At 44.8% G+C, this 27,651-nt stretch overlaps 1 protein-coding gene across 1 annotated transcript in view; it reads right to left on the reverse strand.

Moving 5' to 3' along the window:
* Window positions 1-2,532: 2,532 nt before the first annotated feature.
* Window positions 2,533-27,651, reverse strand: part of LOC124017548 (ADP-ribosylation factor-like protein 15) — a 103,039-nt gene continuing 77,920 nt past the window's right edge. Inside the window, exon 5 of the mRNA XM_046332764.1 lies at window positions 2,533-3,157. Within this exon, the coding sequence (XP_046188720.1) occupies window positions 3,005-3,157 (153 nt within the window). The 3' untranslated portion in view covers window positions 2,533-3,004. The remainder of the gene's footprint in view (window positions 3,158-27,651) is intronic.

Raw genomic sequence — 27,651 nt, forward strand, 5'->3', positions numbered from 1 at the left:
ATATATATATATATATATATATATAATATAGTTGAAGTTGTAAGTTTACATACACTTAGGTTGGAGTCATGTAAACTCATTTTTCAACCACTCCACAAATATCTTGTTAACAAACTAAAGTTTTGGCAAGTCAGTTAGGACATCTACTTTGTGCATGACACAAGTAATTCTTCCAACGATTGTTTACAGACAGATTAATTAACTTATAATTCCCTGTATCACAATTCCAGTGGGTCAGAAGTTTACATACACGATGTTTACTGTGCCATTAAACAGCTTGGAAAATTCCAGAAAAGGATGTCATGGCTTTAGAAGCTTCTGATAGGCTAAGTGTCATCATTTGAGTCAATTGGAGGTGTACCTGTGGATGTATTTCAAAGCCTACTTTCAAACTCAGTGCCCCTTTGCTTGACATCATGGGAAAATCAAAATAAATAATTTAAGACCTCCACAAGTCTGGTTCATCCTTGGGAGCAATTTCCAAACCCCTGAAGGTACCAAGTTCATCTCTTTAAATAATAGTACGCAAGTATAAACACCATGGGACTACGCAGCCGTCATAGCACCAGGAAGGAGACGCGTTCTGTCTCCTAGAGATTAACGTACTTTGGTGCGAAAAGTGCAAATCAATCCCAGAACAACAGCAAAGGACCTTGTGAAGGTGCTGGAGGAAACAGGTATAAAGTATCAATATCCATAGTAAAACGAGTCCTATATTGACATAACCTGAAAGGCCGCTCAGCAAGGAAGAAGCCACTGCTCCAAAACAGCCATAAAAAAGCCAGATTATGGTTTGCAACTGCACATGAGGACAAATATCGTGCTTTTTGGAGAAATGTCCTCTGGTCTGATGAAACAAAATAGAACTGTTTGGCCATAATGACCATCGTTATTTTTGGAGAAAATAAGGGGGGAGAATAATAAGGGGGAGGCTTGATAGCCGAAGAACACCATCCCAACTGTGAAGCACGGGGGTGGAAGCATCATGTTGTGGGGTGCTTTGCTGCAGGAGGGTCTGGTGCACTTCACAAAATAGATGGCATCATGAAGGAGAGAAAATGATGAGGATATATTGAAGCAACATCTCAAGACATCAGTCAGAAAGTTAAAGCTTGGTCGCAAATGGGTCTTCCAAATGGACAATGACCCCAAGCATACTTCCAAAGTTGTGGCAAAATGGCTTAAGGACAACAAAGTCAAGGTATTGGAGTGGCCATCACAAAGCCCTGACCTCAATTCTAATGGAAATTTGTGGGCAGAACTGAAAAAGCATGTGCGAGCAAGGAGGCCTACAAACCTGACTCAGTTACACCAGCTCTGCCAGGAAGAATGGGCCAAAATTCCCCCAACTGACTGTGGGAAGCTTGTGGAAGGCTACCTGAAACATTTGACCCAAGTTAAACAAACAATCTATAGGCAATGGTACCAAATACTAATTGAGTGTATGTATGTAAACTTCTGGCCCACTAGGAATGTGATGAACGAAATAAAAGCTTAAATAAATCATTCTCTCCTATTATTCTGACATTTCACCTTCTTAAAATAAAGTGGTGATCCTAACTGACCTAAGACAGGGAATTTTTACTAGGATTAAATGTCAGGAATTGTGAAAAACTGAGTTTAAATGTATTTGGCTAAAGTGTATGTAAACTTCTGACTTCAACTGTATAACTGTATATAAAACAATATATATTTGGTGACGTATTATTTTATACCAAGTCATCATCTCATCTCCACCCACAGAGCTTGTCCAGCAAGAACCAATGAGAACAGGCAGCTGTAGGCACAATGGATTCTGGTCATTGTATTAATTAACACGTTTTATGTACGTAATGATGAGTTGAACAACCTAACCCAGAGAGAAATCTCTCTAGAGAAATGGCACATTGAGCGCACAGAAAAAAACGAAGTAAAAGGTATTTAAATAATTGAACTGACGTTGACCGATTCGTTATTTTAAAAAACAAAAATAAACCGACATTTCAGTTAATCACTCAGCACTACCTTTCAGGGAGTCAATCCACCAGGTCTCTACAGTTTGAGAGCTGGTAGTCTTTTACTTCCCTAACCATTACAACCCTGGCGGCCCATAGATTCTCTGCGGAGGGGAATGACTCCATGTTCTATGGTTCCTCTGTGATCAGGTTGCTCCATTGTGGTATGGCCTGCCTGTGTGGTATGGCCTGCCTGTGTGGTATGGCCTGCCTGTGTGGTATGGCCTGCCTGTGTGGTATGGCCTGCCTGTGTGGTATGAACTGCCTGTGTGGTATGGCCTGCCTGTGTGGTATGGCCTGCCTGTGTGGTATGGCCTGCCTGTGTGGTATGGCCTGCCTGTGTGGTATGAACTGCCTGTGTGGTATGGCCTGCCTGTGTGGTATGGCCTGCCTGTGTGGTATGAACTGCCTGTGTGGTATGGCCTGCCTGTGTGGTATGGCCTGCCTGTGTGGTATGGCCTGCCTGTGTGGTATGGCCTGCCTGTGTGGTATGGCCTGCCTGTGTGGTATGGCCTGCCTGTGTGGTATGGCCTGCCTGTGTGGTATGGACTGCCTGTGTGGTATGGACTGCCTGTGTGGTATGGACTGCCTGTGTGGTATGGACTGCCTGTGTGGTATGGACTGCCTGTGTGGTATGGACTGCCTGTGTGGTATGGACTGCCTGTGTGGTATGGACTGCCTGTGTGGTATGGACTGCCTGTGTGGTATGGACTGCCTGTGTGGTATGGACTGCCTGTGTGGTATGGACTGCCTGTGTGGTATGGACTGCCTGTGTGGTATGGACTGTCTGTGTGGTATGGACTGCCTGTGTGGTATGGACTGCCTGTGTAGTATGCCCTCCCATGGGCTTTGTAGCTCGGATGTGGCTCCTGTGGGGTCTAACTGTCGACCCAAGTGGGATTTGTAGTTCCCTGTGGCTCAGCAGGTCCTGTGGGACCTGTGTGGTCTGTAGTTCTTGTGGCTCAGCAGGTCCTGTGGGATTTGTAGTTCCCAATAGTTTAGGTCCCAGCTCATATCCTGCCTGTGTCTTGGTCCTTGTCCTCCAGCAGCTCGATGAGCTGAGTGAAGCTCTGTTTCACGGCATCCATGTTGTCCACTGAGCTGCCTTCTAGAATCCAGCTCTTCCCTCGGGCCAGAGGCTCCAGCTCAAAATACTTCTTTATCTAACAGAGAAAGAGAGAGAAACAGAGAGAGCTCAGAGGATTGGACACTTATTGAAAACATAAATCAAATCAAATTTTATTTGCCATATGCACCGAATACAACAGGTGCAGACCTTACAGGGAAATGCTTACTTACAAGCCCTTAACAAACAATGCTTTAAGAAATTAAGAAAAAATTAAATAAGTGTTAACTAAAAAATAGATAAGTAAAAATGTTTCAATAATAAGTGACAAATAACGCAAAAAAACATACACAATTGGTTACCGGATCGTACAACGGCAGCCATCTCCTTCGGTGCCATTATGTCACAGTGAGTAAATAACTGTAACGTTAACTCATTTGTTCTTGATGTGTGGGTGTACAGCATAGTATACCATAACTGTTTTTGTCTAAATACTGTTCATTCCTCTGTAATTACACCAATATCTGCCAATGCTTGCATTACATATAACAAGAGCCAAGTGGAGACCACAAACTAGACCAAAGTACAAAGATTGTCTTAAGAACTATGCAGGTCCCATGTTGAAAGTCTGCAGGAAAACAAAACAAAAACAAGTCCAAAATATTGCAATCAATTCTGAATCAAATGGGAGAAAGATTACCCTCGTGATTTCAACTCCCAGTTGAGCTTAAGCACACAGTACACACTTCTGAAAACAAGCACAGTGTCCAGATATGTCAAAAATCTGAAAAAGACAAAAACACTGCCACAATCTCTCAGTTCTGCCAACACTGACACGGATTGATAGGTGATGGTCAAGCCAGCATTGCAGACCGTTTGTGTATAGTTTTACTACTTTGTAGGGGGATGCCTGAGACCAGTCCAGTGATATATGGGAGCCACATAGGACCACTCATATATGGGCTGGTAGACCTAAAGCCATAACGGTCCGTCTTTGGGGTGGTTTACTACTGGGGGGGATAAGGCATGGCCAGCCAGGCCATAACCATGGAAATAGAATGAGGTGCTTTTCTGTTCTAGTGATTATATTTCTATGGCCATAAGGGGTCTGTAAGACATCAAACAGTCTCATTGAAGATTTACTACCAGGGTGATGTAAGGGCATGCTGGTCTATAGACCATCAGACAGTCTCATTGAAGGTTTACCTCCAGGGTGATGTAAGGCCATGCTGGTCTATAGACCATCAGACAGTCTCATTGAAGGTTTACCTCCAGGGTGATGTAAGGCCATGCTGGTCTATAGACCATCAGACAGTCTCATTGAAGGTTTACCTCCAGGGTGATGTAAGGCCATGCTGGTCTATAGACCATCAGACAGTCTCATTGAAGGTTTACCTCCAGGGTGATGCAAGGCCATGCTGGTCTATAGACCATCAGACAGTCTCATTGAAGGTTTACCTCCAGGGTGATGTAAGGCCATGCTGGTCTTTTTATTTATTTATTTTTTAATTTTTTATTTCACCTTTATTTAACCAGGTAGGCTAGTTGAGAACAAGTTCTCATTTGCAACTGTGACCTGGCCAAGATAAAGCATAGCAGTGTGAACAGACAACAGAGTTACACATTGAGTAAACAATTAAAAAGTCAATAACACAATAGAAAAAAAAGGGGCAGTCTATATACAATGTGTGCAAAAGGCATGAGGAGGTAGGCGAATAATTACAATTTTGCAGATTAACACTGGAGTGATAAATGATCAGATGGTCATGTACAGGTGTGCAAAAGAGCAGAAAAGTAAATAAATAAAAACAGTATAAAAACAGTATGGGAATGAGGTAGGTGAAAATGGGTGGGCTATTTACCAATAGACTATGTACAGCTGCAGCGATCGGTTAGCTGCTCAGATAGCTGATGTTTGAAGTTGGTGAGGGAGATAAAAGTCTCCAACTTCAGCGATTTTTGCAGTTCGTTCCAGTCACAGGCAGCAGAGTACTAGAATGAAAGGCGGCCAAATGAGGTGTTTGCTTTAGGGATGATCAGTGAGATACACCTGCTGGAGCGCGTGCTACGGATGGGTGTTGCCATCATGACCAGTGAACTGAGATAAGGCAGAGCTTTACCTAGCATGGACTTGTAGATGACCTGGAGCCAGTATATGTAGCGAGGGCCAGCCGACTAGAGCATACAAGTCGCAGTGGTGGGTGGTATAAGGTGCTTTAGTGACAAAACGGATGGCACTGTGATAGACTGCATCCAGTTTGCTGAGTAGAGTGTTGGAAGCCATTTTGTAAATGACATCGCCGAAGTCGAGGATCGGTAGGATAGTCAGTTTTACTAGGGTAAGCTTGGCGGCGTGAGTGAAGGAGGCTTTGTTGCTGAATAGAAAGCAGACTCTTGATTTGATTTTCGATTGGAGATGTTTGATATGAGTCTGGAAGGAGAGTTTGCAGTCCAGCCAGACATCTAGGTACTTATAGATGTCCACATATTCAAGGTCGGAACCATCCAGGGTGCTGATGCTAGTCGGGCATGCGGGTGCAGGCAGCGATCGGTTGAAAAGCATGCATTTGGTTTTACTAGCGTTTAAGAGCAGTTGGAGGCCACGGAAGGAGTGCTGTATGGCATTGAAGCTCGTTTGGAGGTTAAATAGCACAGTGTCCAATGACGGGCCGAAAGTATATAGAATGGTGTCGTCTGCGTAGAGGTGGATCAGGGAATCGCCCGCAGCAAGAGCAACATCATTGATATATACAGAGAAAAGAGTCGGCCCGAGAATTGAACCCTGTGGCACCCCCATAGAGACTGCCAGAGGACCGGACAGCATGCCCTCCGATTTGACACACTGAACTCTGTCTGCAAAGTAATTGGTGAACCAGGCAAGGCAGTCATCCGAAAAACCGAGGCTACTGAGTCTGCCAATAAGAATATGGTGATTGACAGAGTCGAAAGCCTTGGCAAGGTCGATGAAGACGGCTGCACAGTACTGTCTTTTATCGATGGCGGTTATGATATCGTTTAGTACCTTGAGTGTGGCTGAGGTGCACCCGTGACCGGCTCAGAAACCAGATTGCACAGCGGAGAAGGTACGGTGGGATTCGAGATGGTCAGTGACCTGTTTGTTGACTTGGCTTTCGAAGACCTTAGATAGGCAGGGCAGGATGGATATAGGTCTGTAACAGTTTGGGTCCAGGGTGTCTCCCCCTTTGAAGAGGGGGATGACTGCGGCAGCTTTCCAATCCTTGGGGATCTCAGACGATATGAAAGAGAGGTTGAACAGGCTGGTAATAGGGGTTGCGACAATGGCGGCGGATAGTTTCAGAAATAGAGGGTCCAGATTGTCAAGCCCAGCTGATTTTTACGGGTCCAGGTTTTGCAGCTCTTTCAGAACATCTGCTATCTGGATTTGGGTAAAGGAGAACCTCGAGAGGCTTGGGCGAGGAGCTGCGGGGGGGGGCAGAGCTGTTGGCCGAGGTTGGAGTAGCCAGGCGGAAGGCATGGCCAGCCGTTGAGAAATGCTTATTGAAGTTTTCGATAATCATGGATTTATCGGTGGAGACAGTGTTACCTAGCCTCAGTGCAGTGGGCAGCTGGGAGGAGGTGCTCTTGTTCTCCATGGACTTCACAGTGTCCCAGAACTTTTTGGAGTTGGAGCTACAGGATGCAAACTTCTGCCTGAAGAAGCTGGCCTTAGCTTTCCTGACTGACTGTGTGTATTGGTTCCCGACTTCCCTGAACAGTTGCATATCGCGGGGACTATTCGATGCTATTGCAGTCCGCCACAGGATGTTTTTGTGCTGGTCGAGGGCAGTCAGGTCTGGAGTGAACCAAGGGCTGTATCTGTTCTTGGTTCTGCATTTTTTTGAACGGAGCATGCTTATCTAAAATGGTGAGGAAGTTACTTTTAAAGAATGACCAGGCATCCTCAACTGACGGGATGAGGTCAATGTCCTTCCAGGATACCCGGGCCAGGTCGATTAGAAAGGCCTGCTCACAGAAGTGTTTTAGGGAGCGTTTGACAGTGATGAGGGGTGGTCATTTGACTGCGGCTCCGTGGCGGATACAGGCAATGAGGCAGTGATCGCTGAGATCCTGGTTGAAGACAGCGGAGGTGTATTTGGAGGGCCAGTTGGTCAGGATCACGTCTATGAGGGTGCCCTTGTTTACAGAGTTAGGGTTGTACCTGGTGGGTTCCTTGATGATTTGAGTGAGATTGAGGGCATCTAGCTTAGATTGTAGGACTGCCGGGGTGTTAAGCATATCCCAGTTTAGGTCACCTAACAAAACAAACTCTGAAGCTAGATGGGGGGCGATCAATTCACAAATGGTGTCCAGGGCACAGCTGGGAGCTGAGGGGGGTCGGTAGCAGGCGGCAACAGTGAGAGACATTTCTGGAGAGAGTAATTTTCAAAATTAGTAGTTCGAACTGTTTGGGTATGGACCTGGACAGTATGACATTACTTTGCAGGCTATCTCTGCAGTAGACTGCAACTCCTCCCCCTTTGGCAGTTCTATCTTGACGGAAGATGTTATAGTTGGGTATGGAATCTCTGAATTTTTGGTGGCCTTCCTGAGCCAGGATTCAGTCACAGCAAGGACATCAGGGTTAGCAGAGTGTGCTAAAGCAGTGAGTAAAACAAACTTAGGGAGGAGGCTTCTGATGTTGACATGCATGAAACCAAGGCTTTTTCGATCACAGAAGTCAACAAATGAGGGTGCCTGGGGACATGCAGGGCCTGGGTTTACCTCCACATCACCCGCGGAGCAGAGAAGGAGTAGTATGAGGGTGCGGCTAAAGGCTATCAAAACTGGTCGCCTAGAGCGTTGGGGGCAGAGAATAAGAGGAGCAGGTTTCTGGGCATGGTAGAATATATTCAGGGCATAATGCGCAGACAGGGGTATGGTGGGGTGCGGGTACAGCGGAGGTAAGCCCAGGCACTGGGTGATGATGAGAGAGGTTGTATCTCTGGACGTGCTGGTTGTAATGGGTGAGGTCACCGCATGTGTGGGAGGTGGGACAAAGGAGGTAACAGGGGTATGAAGAGTGGAACTAGGGGCTCCATTGTGAACTAAAACAATGATAACTAACCTGAACAACAGTATACAAGGCATATTGACATTTGAGAGAGACATACAGCGAGGCATACAGTAATCACAGGTGTTGAATTGGGAAAGATAGCTAAAACAGTAGGCGAGGCTAATCAGCTAGCACAACAAACAGCAGGTAAAATGGCGTTGACTAGGCAACGGGGCCGACAGATAAAACAAACAAGCAGAATGGAGTACTGTGATTAATGGTCTATAGACCATCAGACAGTCTCATTGAAGATTTACTACCAGGGTGATGTAAGGCCATGCTGGTCTCCTGGCCATCAGACAGTCTCATTGAAGATTTACTACCAGGGTGATGTAAGGCCATGCTGGTTTATAGACCATCAGACAGTCTCATTGAAGATTTACTACCAGGGTGATGTAAGGCCATGCTGGTCTATAGACCATCAGACAGTCTCATTGAAGGTTTACCACCAGGGTGATGTAAGGCCATGCTGGTTTCCAGGCCATCAGATAGCGTGGTGACAGAATATTACTTGTTGCCCTCTCTCGATCATAATGATCTGAGAGAGCAGAGCGGTGTCTGGAGAGCCCCTGAGAGTCAGGTCAGTACACAGAGAATAAATACCTGGCAAAGCCCCCGAGAGTCAGGTCAGTACACAGAGAATAAATACCTGGCAAAGCCCCTGAGAGTCAGGTCAGTACACAGAGAATAAATACCTGGCAAAGGCAAAGTACACCCTGAGAGTCAGGTCAGTACACAGAGAATAAATACCTGGCAAAGCCCCTGAGAGTCAGGTCAGTACACAGAGAATAAATACCTGGCAAAGCCCCGAGAGTCAGGTCAGTACACAGAGAATAAATACCTGGCAAAGCCCCTGAGAGTCAGGTCAGTACACAGAGAATAAATACCTGGCAAAGCCCCTGAGAGTCAGGTCAGTACACAGAGAATAAATACCTGGCAAAGCCCCTGAGAGTCAGGTCAGTACACAGAGAATAAATACCTGGCAAAGCCCCGAGAGTCAGGTCAGTACACAGAGAATAAATACCTGGCAAAGCCCCTGAGAGTCAGGTCAGTACACAGAGAATAAATACCTGGCAAAGCCCCTGAGAGTCAGGTCAGTACACAGAGAATAAATACCTGGCAAAGGGGCAGCAAAGCCAGAGGAGTCATTTTCACATTCAAAATACTACTGGTTGGGATTATGGATACTATAGCAGGGTTAAGTAGGCATGAAACGGAAGAAAATGCTCAGACTGAGTCAAAAGAGTTATGAAATGCTAGTTGTCATTTTCCATTGCTAAATCTTTTGCTATGGTGTGTCATAATGAACATGACCCATCACTTGAAGAATAGGAAAATAAATCAATCAAATAAATCAAACTAAACAATTTGAGTAAACAGAGACTTAAAAGTGAACATTTCCAACAGATTCTGTCCATCTGTGTTTAAAGTTTGGCTGTGTGCATCTGTGTGTCTGTCAGTGTCAGTAAGTGGGGACAACTGAGGAAGGGGGAGAGATCATGTTCAAACCCATTCAGAGAATACAGAAGATACCATAGGACACCATACCGTACTGATGGCCAAACCCACAGGAACAGGAGAGATTAGAAACTGCACTAACAGGCTGCAAAAATCTCTGCTGCTCTTGTCCTTTTGTTTCAGAGCAGAAAGGAGAATAAATCAATAATGAAACAAAACATCCTTTGAGCCAAAGCTCCCGTAGCATGCCAAGAATGCTGATTAAGATTTCCCTGTCTGGGACTTCATCGCTCGCTTACACAATCCTCCCTCCTCCAAAAGAGAGAGAAAGAGAAAGAAAGAAAGAGAGAGAGAGAGAAAGACAGCAGGAACAGGCTTGGAAGGTGCTGTAGCATTTGTCTATTGTTATTATGTGTGTGTGTGTGTGTGTGTGTGTGTGTGTGTGTGTGTGTGTGTGTGTGTGTGTGTGTGTGTGTGTGTGTGTGTGTGTGTGTGTGTGTGTGTGTGTGTGTGTGTGTGTGTGTGTGTGTGTGTGTGTGTGACGGGGAAGAATGATGATTAATTCAACATAAAGAGAAAGCAACAAGTCTATGAAGTAGGAGAGATTGAGAGAGGTTAGATCAGGGATCATCAACTAGATTTAGAAGGAGAGGTTAGATCAGGGATCATCAACTAGATTTAGAAGGAGAGGTTAGATCAGGGATCATCAACTAGATTTAGAAGGAGAGGTTAGATCAGGGATCATCAACTAGATTTAGAAGGAGAGGTTAGATCAGGGATCATCAACTAGATTTAGAAGGAGAGGTTAGATCAGGGATCATCAACTAGATTTAGAAGGAGAGGTTAGATCAGGGATCATCAACTAGATTTAGCCGTTGGCAAATTTTTGGGGTGGTCAGGGGTCCGGAAAATAATTACAAACAATTTGTAAACTGCAAATTGACCGCAAGATGCCTAAAACAGATATAATATTTCACTAAAACAAACATTTCAAATCTTGATTAAATTTTATACAAATACCAAACATACAGGAGCACCAACATTGGTTGGAACTGTTTTTACTACCCCCCCCCCCTTAATTATATTGTCTTGACCATTCACCCTCAATGGGCGCACACACACACACACACGCACACACACACACACACACACACACACACACACACACACACACACACACACACACACACACACACACACACACACACACACACACACACACACACACACACACACACACACACACACACACATGTCTCAATTACATCAATGCTGAAATAATACTTATTTAACCAGTGTCCTCCCCTTCATCTACACTGATTGAAGTGGATTTAACAAGTGATCTCAATAAGGGATCATAGATTTCACCTGGTCAGTCAATCTCTGATTTAAAAAAAATCTAAATCCAAAATTATTTAGCAGACACGATTTACAGGAGCAATTACGGTTAAGTGCCTTGCTCAAGGGCAAATGACCGATTTTTCACCTGGTCAGCTCGGGGATTCGAACCAGCGACCTTATCAGTTACTGGCCCAATGCTCTTAACCGTTAGGCTACCTGCCTCCCTATATCTCTGTCTTGTTAGCCTTGTGACCCAGGCACTGGGTGATGATGAGAGAGGTTGATCTTTCTATTATGCGTGGTAATACTTTGGAACAGATTTCCAAAATTAAAATCACTTGCAGCTGATTTGCTGGTGTTTTACAGTCTTTTATGTCCACCTTTTGCTCAGAAAACTGTGTATAGCCTGGCTAATACACTACAGCAATCCATTGTCTGGTAAAACAGACTGACACAGCAGAAAAATGTCCATTGCTCGTTCATCTCTGCTGGACATCTCAATAGGGTCAGGAGGGGCAAGTTGCTGGTACCCTCGTTTAGCCCGACTAACATGCAGGCTGAGCTCGCTAACACAAGACAGTTCTGGGTCACGAGGCCAATACGCTAAAGATGTGCGAGGGTCATTCAGTGTGTGCAGCAGATAAAGGGTTGAAGCTCTGGCTCTATAGACCGCGGTGGTGGGACCTTTATGTTGTACAGCACAAGATCAATCTGCTCAAAGCTGGGATCAATAGGATGAGTTTCAGGGCTGAGGAGATCAAGTCTGATTGAGGGGATCTCTCCTGACCTTTAAAGGCTGATTAAAAACGCCGGGAGGCCGGGAGAGGAAACCTACAGAGTAAGACGGTGTTAACCTGAGGCAGGGCCATGTGTGCCAAAGACCGTTGCAGGGTGCTCATCTGCCCGACTCACCACTTTAAACATAATGATGAAAGGGTCAGAGCTCACTTGAGGAAGGAGAAACTCAACTCGTCCGAAACACGACTGGTCCTCCCATGATGATGAACGATCACAACTTCTCCAATCCAAACCGGAATCTGGAAGACACCCGGGTCATGTCCAGTAGAGAAAACGTTTTGAAACAGGAAGTTATCACCTGAGCCAGTTCCTGTTTCATAAGAAATTCAAGCTGAGCTCTCCTCTAATGCATCCTTGGGAGGGAGGTGAGGAAATGAGGGATCAAGGACGGAAGGTATCAAGGACAGGAGGACTCAAGGATTGGACAGCTTTTACACTTTCAGACAGAGCCTACGTGTTGGTACAGAGCCTACTGTATGTGTTGGTACAGAGCCTACTTTTGTGTTGGTACAGAGCCCTTTATGTGTTGGTACAGAGCCCATGTGTTGGTACAGAGCCCATGTGTTGGTACAGAGCCCATATGTTGGTACAGAGCCTACTGCATGTGTTGGTACAGAGCCTACTGTATGTGTTGGTACAGAGCCCATGTGTTGGTACAGAGCCTACTGTATGTGTTGGTACAGAGCCCATGTGTTGGTACAGAGCCTACTGTATGTGTTGGTACAGAGCCCATGTGTTGGTACAGAGCCTACTGTATGTGTTAGTACAGAGCCCATGTGTTGGTACAGAGCCCATGTGTTGGTACAGAGCCCATGTGTTGGTACAGAGCCCATATGTTGGTACAGAGCCTACTGTATGTGTTAGTACAGAGCCCATATGTTGGTACAGAGCCTACTGTATGTGTTGGTACAGAGCCCATATGTTGGTACAGAGCCTACTGTATGTGTTAGTACAGAGCCCATATGTTAGTACAGAGCCCATGTGTTGGTACAGAGCCCATGTGTTGATACAGAGCCCATATGTTAGTACAGAGCCCATATGTTAGTACAGAGCCCATGTGTTGGTACAGAGCCCATATGTTAGTACAGAGCCCATGTGTTGGTACAGAGCCCATATGTTAGTACAGAGCCCATGTGTTGGTACAGAGCCCATGTGTTGATACAGAGCCCATATGATAGTACAGAGCCCATGTGTTGGTACAGAGCCCATATGTTAGTACAGAGCCCATGTGTTGGTACAGAGCCCATATGTTAGTACAGAGCCCATGTGTTGGTACAGAGCCCATGTGTTGGTACAGAGCCCATATGTTAGTACAGAGCCCATGTGTTGGTACAGAGCCCATGTGTTGGTACAGAGCCCATATGTTAGTACAGAGCCCATGTGTTGGTACAGAGCCCATATGTTAGTACAGAGCCCATGTGTTGGTACAGAGCCCATGTGTTGGTACAGAGCCCATATGTTAGTACAGAGCCCATATGTTAGTACAGAGCCCATGTGTTGGTACAGAGCCCATGTGTTGGTACAGAGTCCATATGTTAGTACAGAGCCCATGTGTTGGTACAGAGCCCATGTGTTGGTACAGAGCCCATATGTTAGTACAGAGCCCATGTGTTGGTACAGAGCCCATATGTTAGTACAGAGCCCATGTGTTGGTACAGAGCCCATGTGTTGGTACAGAGCCCATATGTTAGTACAGAGCCCATGTGTTGGTACAGAGCCCATATGTTAGTACAGAGCCCATGTGTTAGTACAGAGCCCATGTGTTGGTACAGAGCCCATATGTTAGTACAGAGCCCATGTGTTGGTACAGAGCCCATATGTTAGTACAGAGCCCATGTGTTGGTACAGAGCCTACTGCATGTGTTGGTACAGAGCCTACTGTATGTGTTGGTACAGAGCCTACTGTATGTGTTGGTACAGAGCCCATATGTTGGTACAGAGCCCATGTGTTAGTACAGAGCCCATGTGTTGGTACAGAGCCCATATGTTAGTACAGAGCCCATGTGTTGGTACAGAGCCTACTGCATGTGTTGGTACAGAGCCTACTGTATGTGTTGGTACAGAGCCTACTGTATGTGTTGGTACAGAGCCCATATGTTGGTACAGAGCCCATGTGTTGGTACAGAGCCTACTGTATGTGTTGGTACAGAGCCCATATGTTAGTACAGAGCCCATGTGTTGGTACAGAGCCCATGTGTTGGTACAGAGCCCATGTGTTGGTACAGAGCCCATGTGTTGGTACAGAGCCCATGTGTTGGTACAGAGCCCATGTGTTGGTACAGAGCCCATGTGTTGGTACAGAGCCCATATGTTAGTACAGAGCCCATGTGTTGGTACAGAGCCCATGTGTTGGTACAGAGCCCATGTGTTAGTACAGAGCCCATGTGTTGGTACAGAGCCTACTGCATGTGTTGGTACAGAGCCTACTGTATGTGTTGGTACAGAGCCCATATGTTGGTACAGAGCCCATGTGTTGGTACAGAGCCTACTGTATGTGTTGGTACAGAGCCCATATGTTAGTACAGAGCCCATGTGTTGGTACAGAGCCCATGTGTTGGTACAGAGCCCATATGTTAGTACAGAGCCCATGTGTTGGTACAGAGCCCATATGTTAGTACAGAGCCCATGTGTTGGTACAGAGCCCATGTGTTGATACAGAGCCCATATGTTAGTACAGAGCCCATGTGTTGGTACAGAGCCCATATGTTAGTACAGAGCCCATGTGTTGATACAGAGCCCATATGTTAGTACAGAGCCCATGTGTTGGTACAGAGCCCATATGTTAGTACAGAGCCCATGTGTTGGTACAGAGCCCATGTGTTAGTACAGAGCCCATATGTTGGTACAGAGCCCATGTGTTGGTACAGAGCCCATATGTTGGTACAGAGCCCATGTGTTGGTACAGAGCCCATGTGTTGGTACAGATCCCACTGTATGTGTTGGTACAGAGCCCATATGTTGGTACAGAGCCCATGTGTTGGTACAGAGCCCATGTGTTGATACAGAGCCTACTGTATGTGTTGATACAGAGCCCATGTGTTGGTACAGAGCCCATGTGTTGATACAGAGCCCATGTGTTGATACAGAGCCCATGTGTTGGTACAGAGCCCATGTGTTGGTACAGAGCCTACTGTATGTGTTAGTACAGAGCCCATGTGTTGGTACAGAGCCCATGTGTTGGTACAGAGCCCATGTGTTGGTACAGAGCCCATGTGTTGGTACAGAGCCCATGTGTTGGTACAGAGCCCATGTGTTGGTACAGAGCCCATGTGTTGGTACAGAGCCCATGTGTTGGTACAGAGCCTACTGTATGTGTTAGTACAGAGCCCATGTGTTGGTACAGAGCCCATGTGTTGGTACAGAGCCCATGTGTTGGTACAGAGCCCATGTGTTGGTACAGAGCCCATATGTTGGTACAGAGCCCATGTGTTGGTACAGAGCCCATGTGTTGGTACAGAGCCCATGTGTTGGTACAGAGCCTACTGTATGTGTTAGTACAGAGCCCATGTGTTGGTACAGAGCCCATGTGTTGGTACAGAGCCCATGTGTTGGTACAGAGCCCATGTGTTGGTACAGAGCCCATGTGTTGGTACAGAGCCCATATGTTGGTACAGAGCCCATGTGTTGGTACAGAGCCCATGTGTTGGTACAGAGCCCATGTGTTGGTACAGAGCCTACTGTATGTGTTAGTACAGAGCCCATGTGTTGGTACAGAGCCCATGTGTTGGTACAGAGCCTACTGTATGTGTTAGTACAGAGCCCATGTGTTGGTACAGAGCCCATGTGTTGGTACAGAGCCCATGTGTTGGTACAGAGCCTACTGCATGTGTTGGTACAGAGCCTACTGCATGTGTTGGTACAGAGCCTACTGCATGTGTTGGTACAGAGCCTACTGCATGTGTTGGTACAGAGCCTACTGCATGTGTTGGTACAGAGCCCATGTGTTGGTACAGAGCCCATGTGTTGGTACAGAGCCCATGTGTTGGTACAGAGCCCATGTGTTGGTACAGAGCCCATGTGTTGGTACAGAGCCCATGTGTTGGTACAGAGCCTACTGTATGTGTTGGTACAGGGCCCATGTATTGGTACAGAGCCTACTGTATGTGTTGGTACAGAGCCCATGTGTTGGTACAGAGCTTACTGTATGTGTTGGTACAGAGCCCATATGTTGGTACAGAGCCCATGTGTTGGTACAGAGCCCATGTGTTGATACAGAGCCTACTGTATGTGTTGATACAGAGCCCATGTGTTGGTACAGAGCCCATGTGTTGATACAGAGCCCATGTGTTGATACAGAGCCCATGTGTTGATACAGAGCCCATGTGTTGGTACAGAGCCCATGTGTTGGTACAGAGCCCATGTGTTGATACAGAGCCCATGTGTTGGTACAGAGCCCATATGTTGGTACAGAGCCCATATGTTGGTACAGAGCCCATGTGTTGGTACAGAGCCCATGTGTTGGTACAGAGCCCATGTGTTGGTACAGAGCCCATGTGTTGGTACAGAGCCCATATGTTGGTACAGAGCCCATGTGTTGGTACAGAGACTACTGTATGTGTTGGTACAGAGCCCATGTGTTGTTACCATAGGGTGCTGAGTGACTCCTGTATAACCCCCTGCGCTGCGTAGCCACATGGGCCTCCTTCCCTCCACACAGGAGACCTGTTTCCCAACACACCTTGGGGGGGGATGTCGAGGCGGCAGCAAAACACCTGTGAGCCTCCCTCCATGTAGGTTTACAGTAACTACATTTTACAGGGGGCTACGACTACGAGCCACCTGAACGGGCTGACAGCAAACATCTGACCTGCTCGGAGGCTGGAGCTGGACTGGGGACTGAGACTGTGGAGCTGGACTGGACTGGACTGGGGTGCTGGGCTGAACTAGGCTGGGGAGCTGGACTGTGGAGCTGGACTGGACTAGTGAGCTGGGCTGGGGAGCTGGGCTGAGGAGCTGGACTGTGGAGCTGGGGAAATGGACTGGGCTGGGGAGCTGGACTGGGGAAATGGACTGGGCGTTCGGCTGGGGAGCTGGACTGGACTGGGGTGCTGGGTTGGGGAGCTGGACTGTGGAGCTGGACTGGATTAGCGAGCTAGGCTGGGGAGATGGACTGCGGAGCTGGGCTGGATTGGGACCCTGCCGCCCCAGGGTAGCCTGAATTGCTGTTCAGACAGCAATTTGATAAATCCACAAAAGACAAATAAAACAACTGCAGAAGAGGGAATAATATTTCATTTTGGAGTCGACGAGGGCCAAGCGGTGGGGATTCCTCTGTAGTAAAGCATTCTCTGACTGACAGGTGACCCAAAATAATAGCACCAAGATACTCTGAAATCTACCAATTCACCTGAAAAATGAGATTCCATCCCGTAGGTGTGATGTACAGCTCATATTTCAGACTGAAGTCAGATTTTTGGTAATAGCTCTATTTTTTTTAAATGTTAAATGTGAATATCGGGACCGTTCCAAAGCAAACCTCCTGTAAGACCTTTAACATCCTTGGGATCATCCCTGCTATTTCCCCACTGCAGTGGAGGGAATAATATTTCACTTTGGAGTAGTCGAGGGCCGAGCGGTGGGGATTCCTCTGTGGTAAAGCATTCTTCATGAGCTAGTTCAGTAACCAACGCTGAGCCAAGACCTGATTCACATTTCAAAACAGAAGAGACGCTAAGAACACTAATACAAGGCTTTTGTACATTGCGCGAACTTGTCCTGTATGTCCAACTCGTCCATTGCCGTACTTATACACCATAATACATACATCGAATGACATACATCAACAGTTTGCACAACAGCTTTCACGGAGGAGTGCTGAGTACAGATGTATTATGTACCGCCGCCTTGATATAACGCTGCCCTTTATACATGAAAAGGAACCATCAGGTGCCATCATTCATCTGTATTATGAATCTCTCCTCACGCCATGACTACTGATGCCACTTCCAGTATGTATAGCTTGGTGTGCGAGTTGTTATGACACCTGGAGTGAAGTGGATGGCTGGGTCTGAAGCGGAGTTAGGTAGTCCATTATTCACACACTGCATAGCGCACTGAGTCTGGCTGGCTAGACCCCCAGTGTCTTCAGAGCCAGAACATTGGAAACACATTGGGGTGAGGCAGAAGGCTCCATCGGTCGGGGGCCACAGTCTAGAGATTTGTCCCAAACGGCACCCTAATCCCTATATAGTGTACTACTTTTGACCAGAGCCATATGGGCCCTGGTCATAGTAGTACACTACATAGGAAATAGGGTGCCATTTTCAGAGACACATGTTGGAGCAGAGGAGGTTGAGGCTCCACTCGAACACGTCAGAGCGGTCTGATGGAGCGCAGGAGATATTGCCGACCTCAATCGATATACATGGAAACAGTTGAGTAAATGAGGGACAGTAAATATGGTAGCAATTGAAAAGGAACATTTAGGAGATTATGGGGAAATTATTAGACCAAAGTTGAAAAGTTCACCAGAATGAATCCAAACCATGACACTGTTGATTTTATGTGCATTTTACATTTACTGTACTTTCCTCTGCATTTGTTGACAACGAAATCTGAAAATACTCTGGATACATTCAGTAACATGATAAGAATATTCCTGGAAAATATGGTGTAGGTGCAACATAAAATGAAGTGCGAGAGTTTGAGTGAGAGGACTAACTGGTTTCTCCAAGTGGTCACACACCTCTCCAAAGTGTTCACAGTTCTGAAGAAATGTAAATGCACATTTATGACTCAAACGACAGTCTTCAACTATAAGCAACTAGAGCAAGCACACTTGTAGATGTTTGAACACAACCCTGCATCCCCGCCATCACACAACTACTGCTGTTTACGCAATCCAAAAAACGGCCCAATATAAATTGCAATCTAGGTCAGGTGGGCATAATTAGAAAGCTTGTTCTATTACCAACATGACTCGCTAAAATTAAAATATATATGATATTACAGTGTTAGGCTTTCACAAGCCAACTCAGAGAAACAGATGGTCATTGTGATGTGCATAGAATGGAGTCATGAATGCATTCAGGTGCATGTTCTGCAGTGAATTTTCTTCAATAGACAAACGTAGGCTCAGTCTATTCAGAACAACCCAAGGTATGATGCCATGTTTTATGATATGGAAATGTGAAGTGTACATTTGAACAAACAGATGTTTGGCTTGTCATGGCATATTATTTATATTGTTTTCATGCTCATCAAGCCATTCAGTGACCATTCATGTCCCGCGGATGGGGGCATTGTCATCCTATGGGGGGCATAGCCATGGTAGCCAAAACAATGGCCTGCCCAGCATTTTTATACATGACCCTAATGGGATGTTAATTGCTTAACTGATAAGTGCCTAAATTGGAACGCAGTGGCTGTACAATAACATGCTTATGGGAGATTCTGGAGCAGCACCCGAGACAGTGTTTTTCACAACCAAATCAACAAAACACCAAATGATGGAATTTCTTGTGGAAGAATGGTGTCGCATCCTTACAATAGAGTTCCAGACACTTATAGAATCTATGTCAAGGTGCATTACACACACACACACACACACACACACACACACACACACACACACACACACACACACACACACACACACACACACACACACACACACACACACACACACACACACACACACACACACACACACACACACACACACTTCTCAATCAGACATACAGCCCTGGAAATCTAATTGGTGAAAAATACCTATTGGTGAAAATAAAGTTCTGAACCGGTTTGAACCTCCCAAAAAGTAACGGTTTATATCGTTCCTTTCTGTTGAAATACATTTTTTTACATTTAGCTTGACATGAAATGACTTCACCTATCAGTGCAGACAGAGCAGCTTGCTATGCAGCGGGCAAGATCCAGCTGTTTACATGCAGTGGACAGACGTGTAGGGTGAGATGTGTCAGAAACTTTGCGTGTAGGGAGAAAACGTTAGAGGTTGGAGGAGGAGGCTTTGCTTGAAGGGCTTATCATCACACGCATTATCTGAATTAGGCCACAGAATTATACCTATGGAGGAGCGTCTTCTATGAAGGAACTTTGAATGTCTTTGAACTTCAGAGAATTGGCATAACATGACTGCATTTTATGACTGGAAAAAAATGTCTGGAATGTAAAAGAACGTTATTAACCGGTTCCCATGCTTTAAAAATAACGGTTCTGTTCAGGAACTGTATAGAATACTTTCATTCCCAGTTCTGATTCTGTTCCTGGACAAATGTATTTATTTCCCAGTTACCGGTTCTGTTCCCTGAACCGGTTCCAACCTCCGGTGCCAGTGACTGTTTACAATATGTAGGTGTGCATTTAACCTAATGGATAGGATAGTTCTGCAAAACGCTGTTGTTGGTTTGAATGCCTGTATACTGTACTGCCTCTGCAAACAGTCAGACACGTGCGCTTTAGATGATGATACAGCTGTAATTCAATACCATAGAGCCCATTGAACACAGCAAATCTGTGCTGTTTACAACGTGCAATACCATGAACATGTGTAGGGAAGGGATGACACATAAATGAGAAGTTTATTTAAATAATGAACTATGGTATATTAAATGAGTATTGCAGATAGATGTGTTCAATGGCCACAGCTGAACTGACCGGAGAAAAGTAGCACCACAAAAGGCTAAACAGAAAGTAAACAGTGTCACTTGGAGAACCACTTCCTTGTGAACGGTTGTGTGAAAGGATACAAACAAAAGCAGTGTTTTTATAATGATCAACAAAGACATCTAGAATGTTTTTAATATGGAAAAGTTGTGTTTGATTGAGTGTGTTTAAGAGTGTTGGTGACTAAGTGGCAGCTGGATTCACAGTCGACTAATATAGAGGACTTTGAAAACAAGTAAATTCACATGAAAAGGCTCAAAGGGAATGGCATACATTAAGGAACTGAGTGAAATCCATCCAAGAGTTGAAAAGCTTGTTTTTAATGATAAATATTACAGCTTGCTCTCATTCTTTGGTGGAATTTTCATTCGATATTACAGTTGATAAGAAACAAATACGATATGCCACTTTTCTCCAAAATTTGTGCCAGTCTGCACCACAGGTGGTAGGTATTGCTCAACCTGCTCTTATTTCCTCCATAAACTCAAGTGGAATGTTCTGGGTTCTTGGCTCCAGTGGACCAATGACAGTGTGGAGGGAGGTAGACCTGGGTTCACTTACTCTGAAATCTTTAAAATACTTTTGAGTGCTTGCTTTAGCCTGCCTGGAGTGACTGGTAGGTGGGCTGGGCACTTTTGGGACTTTTCTATTGGTTCCAATGCAACAGGTAAGCTCAACCAAGCACAGCAAAGCCATTTCAAAATAATTTTGAATACTATTTAAACCCAGGTTAGGAGGGAAAACTCAACGATAGCCTGTGGAGTCTGTTGGAATCTGTGTTTGTGTCCTTGTTCGTCCCTGTGCTCAGAGACTCAGACAGACCACACGCCCTCCTCTCTCCGCTCCGACCAGAACAACGGGACTCTGTTTTCTGCCGAGGGATGGGAATTCACTCAGGCGACGTTGGCATCGCTGTACACCACGGATGCCAAGGTCAGTGTCTGAACAGCAGGAGCAACACCAAACCCCCCACACACACACACACACACACACACACACACACACACACAAATTACCGTGACAATCCCCCCCATCTTTCTCATATGATACATCCTACTGTCTGGAAGAACCACCATGCCTGGTAAAACTGCAGGAATCACAGTGACATCACTTTCTCCATCTGAAGCCCAAGACAACAAGGCAAGGCAACATGTCTTGGCAGTCCCTTAGAAATAACACTTTCACTCATGGCTTTAGGTAGTATGCAAGAAAGACTATCACCTCCCTCCCAACGCAATGTGTGTGTGTGTGTGTGTGTGTGTGTGTGTGTGTGTGTGTGTGTGTGTGTGTGTGTGTGTGTGTGTGTGTGTGTGTGTGTGTGTGTGTGTGTGTGTGTGTGTGTGTGTGTGTGTGTATTCCCTCCATGCAAATCATGAGCACACATGCACAGTCAGTGAGTAAGCCACTCTACTCTCATCCTCATTATAAAACAGGCTCTGCTCTCATCCTCATTATAAAACAGGCTCTGCTCTCATCCTCATTATAAAACAGGCTCTGCTCTCATCCTCATTATAAAAACAGGCTCTGCTCTCATCCTCATTATAAAAACAGGCTCTGCTCTCATCCTCATTATAAAAACAGGCTCTGCTCTCATCCTCACTATAAAAACAGGCTCCTCTCTCATTATTATAAAAACAGGCTCCTCTCTCATCCTCATTATAAAAACAGGCTCTGCTCCCCTCCTCATTATTATAAAAACAGGCTCCTCTCTCATCCTCATTATCAAACAGGCTCTGCTCCCATCCTCATTATAAAACAGGCTCTGCTGTTATCCTCATTTTAAACAAAGGCTTTTGTTCGTTGATGCCGTTCCCTTAAAACGTCTTTGGGATAGGGGGCAGCATTTTCACTTTTGGATGAAAAGCGTGCCCAGAGTGAACTGCCTCCTATTCAGTCCCAGATGCTAATATATGCATATTATTATTAGTATTGGATAGAAAACACTATGAAGTTTCTAAAACTGTTTGAATGATGCCTGTGAGTATAACAGAACTCGGGGCGGCAGGGTAGCCTAGTGGTTAGAGCGTTGGACTAGTAACTGGAAGGTTGCAAGTTCAAACCCCCGAGCTCACAAGGTACAAATATGTCGTTCTGCCCCTGAACAGGCAGTTAACCCACTGTTCCTAGGCCGTCATTGAAAATAAGAATTTGTTCTTAACTGACTTGCCTAGTTAAATAAAGGTAAAATAAAAATAAAATAAATAAATATGGCAGGCAAAAACCTGAGAAAAAATCCAAACAGAAAGTGGGAAGTCTGAGGTTTGTAGTTTTTTAAAACTCAGCCCCTATCGAATTCAGTGGGATATGGGTTATTTTGCACTTCCTAAGGCTTCCACTAGATGTCAACCGTCTTTAGAACGTTGTTTCAGGCTGCTCCTGTGAAGGGGGGTCGGATGGGAGGTGTTTGACTAAGGGGTCTGCCAGCAGCTTCGTTCTCAGTCACGCGAGGTGAGAGGTATCTCTTGTTCCATTGCTTTTCTACAGACAATGGAAATCTCCGGTTGGAACATTATTGAACATTTATGATAAAAACATCCTAAAGATTGATTCTATACTTAGTTTGACAAGTTTGTTCGACCTGTAATATAACTTTTTGAACTTTTCGTCCGACTGGAGCTGAACCCGCTTTTGGATTTGTTAGGGCGTTAGGTAAACAAAAGAAGCTATTTGGACATAAATAGACATAAATGGACAGTATCGAACAAAACAAACATTGTGGAACTGCGATTCCTGGGAGTGCATTCTGATGAAGATCATCAAAGGTAAGTGAATATTTATAATGCTATTTATGACTAATGTTGACTGCGCAACGTGGCGGATATTTTGGCTGGTTTGGGCTCTGAGTGCCGTTCTCAGATTGTTTTTTTAAATCTGACACAGCGGTTGCATTAAGGAGAAGTGTATCTAAAGTTCCGTGCATAGCGCTTGAATTTTCATCAACATTTATAATTAGTATTTCTGTGAATTCATGTGGCTCTCTGCAATATCACTGCATGTTTTGGAACTTCTGAACATAACACGCCAATGTAAAATAAGATTTTTGGATATAAATATGAACTTTACCGAACAAAAGATACATGTAGTGTGTAACATGAAGTCCTATGAGTGTCATCTGATGAAGATCATCAAAGGTTAGTGATTAATTTTATCTCTATTTGTGCTTTTTGTGACTCCTCTCTTTGGCTGGAAAATGGTTGAGTTTTTCTGTGAGTTGGTGGTGACCTAACATAATAGTTTGTGGAGCTTTCGCTGTAAAGCATTTTTGAAATCAGACACTGTGGCTGGATTAATGAGAATTTTATCTTTAAAATGGTGCCTAATACTTCTATGTTTGAGAAATTTGATTTAAGTGATTTCTGTTGATTTGTATTTGGCGCCCTGCAATTTCATTGGCTGTTGGTGCTAGCGGAACCCCAGTCCTAGACAGGTTAAGCCTCCACTCTCTCAATAACTAACCCCAGTGGCAGATGAAACTCTACCCAGCCCAGGCTTGACTCTCTGGGGTTATTTACTTCCCACATCCACCGGTCTGGGGAGACTGCCTTCCCCTCTGTGTAGTAATGGGAGTCAATGCCTTTCATTTAAAAATAATCCGCAGGGGTCTCACCCCTCCTCCTTTCCCCCAATTTGAGTAATAATAAAATGACCTTGGCTGCAACACGGCACTGTAGACACTAGACAGAGCATCCCTCCCCAGCATCTGTACCGAATGGAGTTATGACTGACTGATAGGGACAGACGCCTAGGAAACCCACAACACATTGAGCTGCTAGCAGAGGAAGACATCGTCCAGTTAACAATCCATCTAGCCATCGCCTGCACTCTCTACCTAGTCCCTCGTACCTGGATGTGTAGCATATCAGAGATACTAGCATTTCCTTTGAACCTTAAACTGTTGCAGATGTACGTCTAAGAGGAAATGCTTTGGCCCCCATTGCTGTACAGTGTCTTAGGTTTCCCGAAAAGGCGATTTAAATCCCATGTATTATTAAGAGTAATGATTTGTTACTTCTACAGCATTATCTGATGAACATTGGTGTAAAGGCAGTGCTCAAAGTGAATAGCATCCATCGTTAAAAAGAAACGAGAGCTCTTCATCGGCCTTGATCAATTAGGCATATTATATGATGTTTTGTGGGCCGTAGATTTTCTCTCCTCTTATTGAAAGATGTGTTTGAGAGGTGGCAAAAGCCATGTGTGTCTCACAGACAAACAAGGAAAGAAAGAGAGGGGGGAGAATGAGAGAGAGGACGAGAGAGAGGGGGAGAGAAACGAGAGAGAGGGGCGAGAACAAGAGAGAGGGGGAGAACGAGAGAGAGAGGGGGAGAACGAGAGAGAGAGGGGGAGAACGAGAGAGAGAGGGGGAGAACGAGAGAGAGAGGGGGAGAACGAGAGAGAGAGGGGGAGAACGAGAGAGAGAGGGGGGAGAACGAGAGAGAGGGGGAGAACGAGAGAGAGAGGGGGAGAACGAGAGAGAGAGGGGGAGAACGAGAGAGAGAGGGGGGAGAACGAGAGAGAGGAGAATGAAAGAGGGAAAGAGAGAGGGTAAGAGATAGAGGGAAGAGGAATCCAGACACCATTGTGTGGCGCTCCCATCCCAACAGGCTGGCAGAGAGCATTCTGCGAGAAAGGTCACCTCGCCGCGCCAGGAAAGGTCAAACAAAGGGGCTGTGTCTGGTGGAACTGGCCTCCTTTTGTCACTGTCTCCACCACCACCTGTGTCACATCTACCTTGCCATTGTAGCACCCAGTACTGTCTAGACTGCTGCGTGTGTGGCGTATACATTTACAGACTTACGTATACTAAACGGTACAATATCCATTCATGCATTTGTCTCGTCATCATGTCTCAGAGAATTACAGTGCCTTCAGAAAGAATTCATACTAAAGGTTGACCGATTAAGCGGAATGGCCGATTAATTAGGGCCGATTTCAAGTTTTCATAACAATTGGAAATCGGTATTTTTGGACACCAGTTTGGCAGATTTTTTGTTTTTACACCTTTATTGTATCTTTATTTAACTGGGCAAGTCAGTTAGGAACACATTCTTATTTTCAATGACGGCCTAGGAATGGTGGGTTAACTGCATCGTTCAGGGGCAGAACGACAGATTTTCACCTTGTCAGCTCGGGGGACTCAATCTTGCAACCTTACAGTTAACTAGTCCAACGCCCTAACCACCTGCCTCTCATTGCACTCCACAAGGAGACTGACTGTTACGCGAATGCAGTAAGCCAAGGTAAGTTGCTAGCTAGAATTAAACTTACCTTATAAAAAACAACCAATCATTATCACTAGTTAACTACACATGGTTGATGATATTACTAGTTTATCTAGCGTGTCCTGCGTTGTATATAATCGATGCGGTGCATTTCGTTGCTCCAATGTGTACCTAAACCATAAACATCAATGTCTTTCTTAAAATCAATACACAGAAGTATATCTTTTTAAACCTGCATATTTTGCTCAAATAAATCCAGGTTAGCAGGCAGTATTAACCAGGTGAAATTGTGTCACTTCTCTTGCGTTCATTGCACGCAGAGTCAGTGTATATGCAACAGTTTGGGCCACCTAATTTGCCAGAATTTTACGTAATTATGATATAACATTGACGGTTGTGCAATGTAACAGGAATATTTAGACTTATGGTTCCGTATTTCACTGAAAGGATAAACGTCTTGTTTTCGAGATGATAGTTTCCGGATTCGACCATATTAATGACCCAAGGCTCGTACTTCTGTGTGTTACTATGTTATAACGAAGTCTATGATTTGATAGAGCAGTCTGACTGAGCGATGGTAGACAGCAGCAGGCTCGTAAGCATTCATTCAAACATCATCTTCATATGCGTTTTGCCAGCAGCTCTTCGTTGTGCGTCAAGCATTGCAATGTTTATGACTTCGAGCCTATCAACTCCCAAGATTAGGCTCGTGTAACAGATGTGAAATGGCTAGCTAGTTAGCGGGGTGCGTGCTAATAGCGTTTCAAACGTCACGCGCTCTGAGACTAGAGTGGTTGTTCCCCTTGCTCTGCAAGGGCCGCAGCTTTTGTGGAGCGATGGGTAACGCTGCTTCGAAGGTGGCTGTTGTCGTTGTGTTCCTGGTTCGAGCCCAGGTAGGAACGAGGATAGGGCGGGAAGCTATACTGTTACACTGGCAATACGATAGTGCCTATAAGAACAGCCAATAGTCAAAGGTCTATGAAATACAAATGGTATAGAGAGAAATAGTCCTATAATTCATATAATAACTACAACCTAAAACTTCTTACCTGGGAATATTGAAGACTCATGTTAAAAGGGACCACCAGCTTTCATATGTTCTCATGTTCTGAGCAAGGAACTTAAAACGTTAGCTTTCTTACATGGCACATATTGCACTTTTATTTTCTTCTCCAACACTGTTTTTGCATTATTTAAACCAAATTGAACACATTTCATTATTTATTTTATTGATGTATTGATGTATTGATGTATTATATTATATATATATAATTCATTCAGTATTGTTGTAAATGTCATTATTAAATCGGTATCAGCAAATTTTTGGGCCTCCAATAATCGGTATCGGCGTTGAAAAATCATAATCGGTCAACCTCTAACTCATACCCCTTGACTTATTCCACATTTTGTTGTGTTACATGCCTGAATTAAAAATGGATGAAATAAAATAAATTGCACAACCATCAACACACAATACCCCATAATGATGAAGTCGAAACATGTTTAGACATTGTTGAAAATGTATTGAAAATGAAAAACTTAAATATAATTCACACAAGTGTTCACACCCCCATGCTATGACACTCCAAATTTAGCTCCGGTGCATCCAATTTCCTTTGATTATCAAATCAAATCTTATTTGTCACATGCTTTGTAAAAAACTTACTTACGGGCCCTTCCCAACAAAGCAGAGAGAGGAAAAAAGTAAAACAATATTAAAAAATCATGAAGTGGAACGACATTTATTGGATATTTCAAACTTTTTTTAACAAATCAAAAACTGAAAAATTGGGCGTGCAAAATTATTCAGCCCCTTTACTTTCAGTGCAGCAAACTCTCTCCAGAAGTTCAGTGAGGATCTCTGAATGATCCAATGTTGACCTAAATGACTATTGATGATAAATACAATTCACCTGTGTGTAATCAAGTCTCCGTATAAATGCACCTGCACTGTGATAGTCTCAGAGGTCCGTTAAAAGCGCAGAGAGCATCATGAAGAACAAGGAACACACCAGGCAAGTCCGAGATACTGTTGTGAAGAAGTTTAAAGCCGGATTTGGATACAAAAAGATTTCC

The sequence above is a fragment of the Oncorhynchus gorbuscha genome, unplaced genomic scaffold (assembly GCF_021184085.1).
Source record: "Oncorhynchus gorbuscha isolate QuinsamMale2020 ecotype Even-year unplaced genomic scaffold, OgorEven_v1.0 Un_scaffold_27:::fragment_6:::debris, whole genome shotgun sequence".
Taxonomy (NCBI): Eukaryota; Metazoa; Chordata; class Actinopteri; order Salmoniformes; family Salmonidae; genus Oncorhynchus; species Oncorhynchus gorbuscha.